Consider the following 9,445-nt stretch of genomic DNA (forward strand, 5'->3'; position numbering starts at 1 on the left):
ACCTCTGGACATATTATTCTGGTATCCTGTGGGGTGTGTGAGGTTGTGAGTATTTGTGTGTCTTTGCATGTATGAGTGTGTGTGTGTGTGTGTGTGTAGGAGTGTGCCAAGAGAGTGACTTCACAGCAGGCTGGCTCAAGATGAGACCACCAATTGTGGTCATATCACACCTGAGAGAGTTCCTTCAAACCTCCTCTGAGGCCTCCTCTACTGAGAGAACCAGAGCCATGATGCTGGACGGTCTTCCAGAGGGGTTTGACATGATCTCTGGGTGCCTTCAGAAACACCGTAGGCTCCCATTTCCTCTCTACCGACAACAAGCACCGATGCCAAGCAAGTGCCGATCTCTAGAAGGGTCATCATTATCCATCTTCAAATTGGCCATTTAAAATACAAAAAAACGAGGGGCCGTTGAATGAGTCAGGTCAATAAATCACAGAGCATGACTACTCAAGACCTAATAAGTACAGGGTACCAGCCACAACGTGAATTAAAGAGTGTCACGCACGCGACAAAGGAATATGGATAAGGAACTGGCAAGTCATTCTTCAGTAATATTCAAGGCCTCCAGCAATATTGAGATGTAACAAAGGGATACAAACACGGCTGTGCTGTAGCCTGTAATTTACAAATATGTCAGCTGATTTACCTCATAACAACTTTCACACAGGGGCAATCAGTCATGATTATAGTTTTAACTAGGTCTATGCAAGTTATATACTGTCATTTTGACTGGACGCATTGACCAACACAATGTCATATCAGGGCAAAATACCCTGGAACTCCACAGGGTTCTAATTAGACTCAGAAGTTTTTCTTTTGCAGGGTTCCTGCGTAGAATAAGCTCAATCAATAGTTCGGCCCCTTCATCACCAGTGTTCAAGCAAGCCGTGTGTGAGCAGGTGCTTAAACATGTTTAGAGAGCAAAGGCGGGCAGCCAATAGCGAAACAGCAATGCCAGGATGCTTATCAGGGTCCTGAGAGAGACACAGGAAATTGAGTTTGTCCAGTGTTGTAGTGAAAGGAAGCTCACACAGAGAGACAGACAGACCGTTTTCCCCCCATTAGCAAAAATGTGTTATTCATGAGGGCAAATTTAGTTTGAACTATGTTTCATTGATATTCTACACAGCCACATTGTACTGTCTGTCTAGGGACTTGAGCCATTTTATTTTATTCATATATTTATCCATTTCCCCTTCGGTGGCTATGAGAGATAAAGGGAGTGGTGACCGTGAAAGGTTGAGGGGTCAAACGTTAGACCCCATTCCAGGCTGTTTAATCATTCTCCCCGTAACAAGCTATCACCGGCAGCTGTCACAAGCCAGCAGGGAGACCAGGGACCTGGCCAGGGAGGCTGGGAGAGAAAGGGGAGGAGGGGGAGTCCAGGGGAGGAGAGGGAACCTTGAGAGAGTGAAGAGGTGGGGGTGTCAGGGGAGGAGAAGGGGAGGGTATGGGAGGAGGGGGGAGTCTAGGGGGTAGCAAGGGTGAGTCTGGGTAACAGGGGGAGGAAAGGGAGTGAGGCTAGGGGATAAGGAGGTATCTGGGGAGGAAAGGGAGGCAGGGGATGCTGAGGGGGGAAAGGAAAGGCTGGGGTACTGCGGGAGAGAGGCTGGGGATGAAGTGGAGGCTGGGGACAAGGGAGAGGCTGCAAAGGGCTGGGAGAGGGGGAGGCTGCAGCACAGCTCAGCACCAGAAATAGACATTTCCACATGTTGATAACTACATAATCTGTTTCAGAACCCTTTATTCTACTAAATTCCGATAGGTACTATTGGCATATCCATGCTGTGATTCTTCTACGGCTATTTATATAATGCTATTTAGACCGAAAGACTCATTGTGTAAGCAAACAATGCAGTTATGACATATTCATTTTCAGCATTTTCCTGTGCTGACAGCAATCTCTCACAGCCCTTGTTTTTCCACAATGCAGCCTGCAAAAAAAATCAATCATCCTTTCCATAATTCTGCAAACAGATATATTTTTTTCTCTTTTGCGATCAACATCATTTGCCCCGTCCTTTGCTAGACAGCTTTCCTGGCGGGCTATCATATATATGTTCATGTGTGTGTGTACGTGTTTGTGTGTGCGTGTACACGTGTGTGCTGACAGGGTGTGAGAGACAGCGCGTGTTGGCTGGTGAGGCAATGAGATCAGCGAGGTGGCAGGTGTGCAGAGCCAGGACTCCGGCGTGGCAGTGTGGCTCGTGCCAGCTGCAGGACAGACACCCCTGCCTGCCCCGCGTGGAGCGGAAAGTAGCCCGAGGGGGCGGGGCCTATCCTGTCACTCACACCGGAGACAGGGATGCTCAGTTCGAGCGTCCGTTAAGTCGCCACTCCATCCCCGGTTCCTCCAGTATCTTCACCAGCTCCGTGGCTCATGGTAGAACAGAGCCAGGGGAGGGGAGGAGAGAGGAGACTGCAGTCGGCTACTACTACTGACGCACAGTCCTATCTGTTTCCCTCAACGCTCTCTCTGTAGAAAGAATAGGCCCTGTGATAAGGCAGAGGCAGCCATTTAAGGGGAACGGATTAAGCAGAGTAAAGAATCAATTACTGTGTCCTGACATTGTGGGGAGAGGCGCGGGGGATCTCGATGTGTCCAACTTGATTAACGTCAGGGCTACTGATTCGAATTGTCTCGCAATCTTAGTCAGGATCTACGCTGCTTTTTCTACCCCCTATATCACTCGCCCCTCCTCCGCGTCCCTCTCTGATCCTTATCCGGTCGGGAATCTGATACCTAATTCTATCATAGCCATGCATGAAGTGAAGTGTTAATGGAGACAGCGCTATAAGCCTCCAAAAAATATAATTACAGGCCGAGTGTAACGGGAGACTTGACAAGTGAATGGAGGCAGTATGGATAATCGAATCAAAAAGGAGTAATTCCATTAAGGCCTTTGATTATTCCAACCGGCAGTCTTTCCGTGCTATGATTTGTATTCATAGGCATCATATCTGTAACGATAAATGCACCGCAGCCAGAAAATGTGTTGTACAGTTGTGCTGTTTGTGTCAGGAAATATGTGCTGCTACAGGACCTACAAACATTATAATGAATGAATTGTCAGGTCGATATATTCATTGGTAAATAGGCATGTTGTCAATGACTTGAATACCAAGATGTTATTCATACCTACTGTACTGGTTGGTGGTAAATGCAAATGTTCTGCTTTGAGAAGATTGACGATGTACTGTGTCTTCTCCAGTCTATTTGTTTGATATATCCACCCGACATTCATTCCCCCTGAGCAATCCAGCAAGTTTCCTACAATTTACTCACAGAGCAGATGCCACGCTCAATATATCTCCCTGAAAATAGAGAGTGCAGCTAGAGAGAGAGAGAGAGAGAGAGAGACAAAGAGAGACAAAGAGAGAGAGAGAGAGAGAGAGAGAGAGAGAGAGAGAGAGAGAGAGAGAGAGAGAAAGTAGAGTTGCAAAAAATGTGAAAGGAATTGACTGGTATCTGCATGGATAGTTCCCCTCCTTCGGGCCGTCACAAAGTGATGAGGAGGACATTTTCCACCCAAAAATCGGAAAAGGTTGGTTCTGTCATTTTTCAACACACAACTTGGCATGGTTTCTTCTTTAAACCTTGGGTGTGCAGCAGGTCCATATTTAGCCAGCGTTTTAGCTTGGTGTGAGTGACTGATGTATGTCCCTGTACAGGTGACCCATAAAATAAGTGGTGACATTGATGACAGAGTGGGAGGGGCAGAGAGGGCCAGCTTTCTGTTCTGGTAGCAGAGTCTGTCCTGAATTCCCTCAGGAACCATAGCTTTACTGTACCTGCCGCTCACCAATGTACCACACTATACAGTAAACACACACAGACGCACAGCTCAAGGACACAAGATAACCTTTGACCCGCGATTCAAAGCAAACAGGTGAAGACAAAGATGGTTCAGGCAGGAGGACTCAGTATAGTATGTACTTTTATTCACACGGTACAACACATCATTGTACCATTTGATTTGGCATGATGGTTCTGCTTGCATCGGCTCCCTGCCGCACCCAACGGAGACACCGTCTGGACCTCTGAGCAGAGAGCAGCGACGCATTCCCCCCACAACAGGAAACACAGAACCAAGGGTGGAGGCAGGGGAGGCGGAAGCAGCAGATTAAACAGGAAGCACCCTGTGTCACACTAGCAGAGCAGAGTGCAGCGATATCCTGATTAAATACCCGCCCTGCTAAGGTGTGCCCCTACTGCGTGATATGACGCGCTGCCAGTGACACGCTGCTAATGAGGCGCCATGTCTCGCGTCCCCTTGCATGAACCAGCTCCGCTTGTTTAACAGAAGCTACTATGTGCTACTGGACAGTCACTGTGCACACACGTCTGTTTGACCCCGAGCCTTTTATTTCCCCACAAAGATAGAATCACTTGGCAGGAACATTTGCCTGGTGGCTTGGAGGGAGAGCAGGAGCACTTACCCAGTGGTGGGACTTGACAAACAGGATTACAGGAGCTGCTCTTCTGACACATGCTGTGCTCTGCTTCGCTTCTGCACTGCAGTCACAAGACACAGGCAGAATTACCGCTAAAGGTCAGCAGAGTCACACATTCACTGAATGTCACAGCTTAGCCATAGTTTGGGGAGAGAAATATTGCAGATGAATGCTCCCGTCTCCTGGCAGTGACTAATTATCTGCCCTCGCATGGCGGAGTGAGAAAAGAAAAGGAGAGAAACCGAATTATAGGGGCAAGTTATAAGACAACAGGGGCGCCTGAATAGACTGAGTGAATCACACCGCCGCGACGCCTTGAATTTCAAACTTGGGAAGAGCACATGCTCTGGGAGTTAGGTCGGATTGTCATTCCTGGAGTCCTGCCTTCATTGATGAGGTGACGCGCGTCACACGGCGGGCCTGCAGGGTGTCACAAACCAGCGGGGGTGCCCGGAGTCTCAGAGAGGCTTAGCATAAGTGAGCATTCCACAGCCTGTCGCGTTCTCCTACACCCAAACACACACACGCTTACACACACACATGCGCTTACACACACGCTTACACACACTCTTACACGCACTCTTACACGCACTGATCACAACTCCAGCATATCACAGGGGGAGTAAGCTGACTGACACAGATTAACGATATCCCAACACGGAATTTCCCGGGGAGGATGTGTGTGTGTGTGTGTGTGTGTGGTGGCAGCAATTGGGAAACTGAAACAGGAGCGTGGCTGTGAAGAAGGCACCTATTGTTGCACAGCTGCAGTTTGATCTCCTGAGATACAAGATGTAGCCACTGCGAGCGGCTCATGTTGTTGTTTTCTCTCTCGAACAGCCTCTTGAGTGAAGAGCTTTAAACCGAGACTGACTCAGATACCGGTGGACTCAGGCTTGTAGGTAGTGAGCCAACAGTGTAATACAATGTCCACACTTGTACCGAGGGACACAGTAAAAGTCCAATTCTTCAAAGGCACAAACAGCCAGAAAATCTATGCCCAGCAACAAGTCACCTGGCATGAGTCATTTATCAGAGCCCGAGATTTCTCCTCTAATATAAATATATCTGACATTCTCCCTGCGGTCCACCTACCTCATCCTTCTCCCTGTCGTAGCTCTCCCTAACTCTGTTTACTCAGGGCCTGTCTCTCTCAATACTGTATCTCCCATCTCGCTCATCATTCTTGGCCCTTCTTTTCCATCCATATCACACTCTTTCATCTGTACGATTTCACTTAGAACAGTAGTTCTCCCCTGCTCATCTCTCTCTTCACTTCCTCAAGACACATATTCCCCAAACCATTCTTCATCTCTTTCAAGTCCAGAATTGGACATCAAAGTCTTATGATGGAATTTCATTTTCAAATCAAATATATAGTCCAAATGTACCTCCTCTAATTCATTTCCCTTCCTCTCTTTTCTCCTGCACGCCTGTGTGTGTGTGTATGTGTGTGTATGTGTGTGTGTGTGTGTTTCACCACCCGCTGCAGCCTGCGGCCTGGAGTTCCTGCTGGTTCTCTGTGGTCTGGAGCTGTCCTGGTCCTGCCCACATCACTGTATCTGCTACACCGCGCCCACCACCGTTTCCTGCCAGGCACACAACTTCCTGTCCGTCCCCGAAGGCATCCCCCCGAACAGCGAGCGCATTTTCCTGCAGAACAACAAGATCCACCGTCTGTTGCGAGGCCACTTCAGCCCCACCACAGTCACCCTCTGGATCTACTCCAACAACATCACCTACATCGAGCCCTCCACCTTCCAGGGCTTCACCCTGCTGGAGGAGCTGGACCTGGGGGACAATCGCCACCTGCGCTCCCTGGCCGCTGACACCTTCCACGGGCTGGGCCGTCTCCACGCGCTGCACCTGTACCGCTGTGGGCTCAGCGCGCTGCCCAGCAACATCTTCCAGGGGCTGCGCAACCTACAGTATCTCTACCTGCAGGTACGTACAGCACTGCAAACTGCTGAAAGGGGAGGGGAGAAATACAGTAATGTAGCTCGATTTGTCTATATTGGATATGGAGCGAGAGATAACATTACTTTGTGGGATTTGGTGAGCTCCAAAAAGGGTGTATTTATTAATGTTGCCTGTGAGGATGTGTTTAGGCCTCAGGATTTCACCCTGCTGTGTGTGTCTGCACAGGACAACCATCTGGACTTCCTTCATGAGGACATCTTTATGGACCTGCAAAACCTCAGTCACCTGTTCCTGCATGGGAACAAGCTGTGGAGCTTGCAGCAGAACACCTTCCGGGGCCTGGGCGCTCTGGACCGCCTGCTGCTGCACCACAACCAGCTGCAGTGGGTGGACCGGCTGGCCTTCCACGACCTGCGGCGCCTCACCACCCTCTACCTGTTCAACAACTCGCTGACGGAGCTGTCTGGGGAGTGCCTGGCCCTGCTGCCCGCCCTGGAGTACCTGAGGCTCAACGACAACCCCTGGGAGTGCGACTGCAAGGCCCTGTCGCTGTGGGACTGGCTCAAGCGTTTCCGAGGCTCCACCTCCTCGGTGGGGTGCCAGGCTCCACCTGACCTGGAGGGGAAGGACCTCAAGCTCCTCGGCAAGGAAGACTTCCCCAACTGCTCCGGGTCCAAGTCTCTGCACCAGAGCAAGACCAGCACCTGGGCGGACACGGAGAAGGTGTCCCTGAAGAACGAGCCCCAGCCGGTCCAGCCTCCGCACACGCACCCCCACCACCCCCACCACCGCAACGAGGCTCCGCTCTACCCCTCTCCCCCCTCCCCTCTGCCCCGCCCGCCACCGTCCATGGATGGGGGCGTGGCGGCGGGAGCGGGCGGGGAAGCCGGGGCGGCGGCGCCCCCCCAGACGCGAGGCCGCGCTCGGAACTGCACGCGCCCGCGAGCGAGGGGCGGGAAAGGGAAGGGGCAGAACGAGGTGCACACCCTGAAGGAGATGGCGGATAAGGAGTACTCCTCCCCCGATTTCGCCGAGGGGGGGGGCAAATACGACCCCACGTCAGCAGACGGCACCGTCACGCGGCGGAAGCACAAGTGCCCCCCCCGGACATCTGTCGGCCCCCCCAGCGGGGTTCAACAAGCCACCAACGGGGGGGCCTTGGCCCCGCCCCTGCTGCACCTGTACGCCATCCTGGGAGCCTTGGTGCCTGTTAGCATTGGTTGCATTCTGCGCTGACCCCGCGGGGGGCAAGGATACGGCTTCACCAACGACGCAGTCCTTCCGACCCCGCTCTCGCTCCTGCACAAGGCCTGTGTGTATGTACTTTATGTGTGTGTGTGTGTGTGTGTGTGATTGTGTGTGTAAAACATTGTGTAGGGGCTTAGCTGTTTAGACTCTGAAGTAGACGTTCGAACATCCGACATCCGATGAGGAAGGACCTTGCGGAGGAGTCGGGAGAGACGAGAGAAAGCGTGGGGCACGCCTGCACTGCCACAGTTGCTATTATGATTTGATTTCCTGTTGTGTTGCTCTCTTGTCTTTTTTTGCAGCCCTCTCTTTGTGTTTGTCTGCTCGAGCTGAGATAACCAAACTTTTGGAAAGAAAGAAGCACGAAGCAAGACGCTAGGTACAAGTGAAGTGAAAAAGTGTTTCAACCAGCTGAATTTTTTGGTTTCGCAATCTGTGAATCCTTATTTGAGAAAGGGGGGGGGACGGTGATTGTTAAGCCCTCGGAATGAGTGTATCCACTCTAATTTTCAGTCTTATTTGCCAAATGTATTTTTCTATTACCTGCTTTTGCCAACCATGTACCATGTAATTGGACCACAGTGTTTCCCATCAACAGAGAGATAAACTGAGAGCTGGGCTCCGAATCAGACCAGGTATGTGCAGAGCTTGCTTCTCTTCAGGAGTGCTACTATAGCAGCACAGTATGGGGCACCAGCAGAGAGGGCACACGCAGCTGGTACATGCCACGGCTCTTGCTTCTGGAACAGATATCACTGACCAGACATGTCCAACTCTGCTGCTCCTTCATATCGTGCTATGTAGAGCTTTCAGTTGGGTTTGTTTTAGGTGATCCTGGCTTCCTCGGATGTTTCCTTATGTTGTTGTTCATTTATTTTCTAATCCACATGTGCTACCGCATATTAAGCTACTCCACCCAAGCTGCTAATTTTCTGTATGGAGGTGAATGGTAGTAAATGCTCTGTTCCCATATGCTACAATGTGTGTGTCCCCCTCCCCCCCCCCAGAGGAACAAGCTGTGAATATCAAGGAATCTGTCTGTTACTCGTCCTAGATGTTGTTCATTTGATTTTGCTGAGATACAAAAGGACCTGAATATTGATCCCTATGAAGGGTAAAGAGAGACAGACATCTTTAAGGGGGGGGTCAAGGGGCAGTGGGACTGTTCTCAGTGTCTTGGAAGGCTATTGGCTGAGATGAACCTTTGCCACAATGGGGATTCTTCCTCATTGGGTCTCTAAAGAACTCTTTTTTTTCTTTCATAATCTTCATAGGAAAACATCAGACAAACAAGACTAGAGAAAAAAACGTGTACCTTAAATGACTTCTGTGATGAATTAAAAATAAAAGATTTTTGAAAAGACGATTTCAAACCGAGCACAGCAAAATAACGGGGACTTTCTCTCGGACATACAAAACTGCTTAAAAGCCTCTAAACAGACTGCTCTTCTTGCGATCGCAGGTGAGGATCCGAGAAGCAAGACAATCGCTTCGGCAGTGTCTGGGGAAGACAGGCCCATGGACAGACATCTTAATGATAAGACTGTGTTTGTAACAATAATGATGTGAACTGTACTATTATCATGGACTACAAGTGGGCGATCTGCAGTGCCGAAATGAATCATTTACTGTATTACTTCGAGAACAACTACAATATCAACGTCATCAACGATGATAACAGGGTTTCTGCTTCCTCTGCTGAGGGGAGTAGCTTTGTTTCAGTTACTTTATGGTTTCATTCTTTGGTTGACCGGCGTTGTTTAGTTTTTTTATAACATCTTTTATTTTCATTCTCTTCTGGACTCTTATCCCATGAACG

General features: G+C 49.9%; 1 protein-coding gene across 1 annotated transcript in view; it reads left to right on the forward strand.

Moving 5' to 3' along the window:
* rtn4rl1b (reticulon 4 receptor-like 1b) overlaps positions 1 to 7,614 on the forward strand; it is a 103,369-nt gene extending 95,755 nt beyond the window's left edge. The window contains exons 2-3 of the mRNA XM_084674303.1: positions 5,951 to 6,402; positions 6,604 to 7,614. Of these exons, the coding sequence (XP_084530429.1) occupies positions 5,951 to 6,402; positions 6,604 to 7,614 (1,463 nt within the window). The remainder of the gene's footprint in view (positions 1 to 5,950; positions 6,403 to 6,603) is intronic.
* Positions 7,615 to 9,445: the final 1,831 nt, after the last annotated feature.

The sequence above is a fragment of the Hypomesus nipponensis genome, chromosome 15, assembly GCF_054491055.1.
Source record: "Hypomesus nipponensis isolate SF chromosome 15, ASM5449105v1, whole genome shotgun sequence".
NCBI classification, from domain to species: domain Eukaryota; kingdom Metazoa; phylum Chordata; class Actinopteri; order Osmeriformes; family Osmeridae; genus Hypomesus; species Hypomesus nipponensis.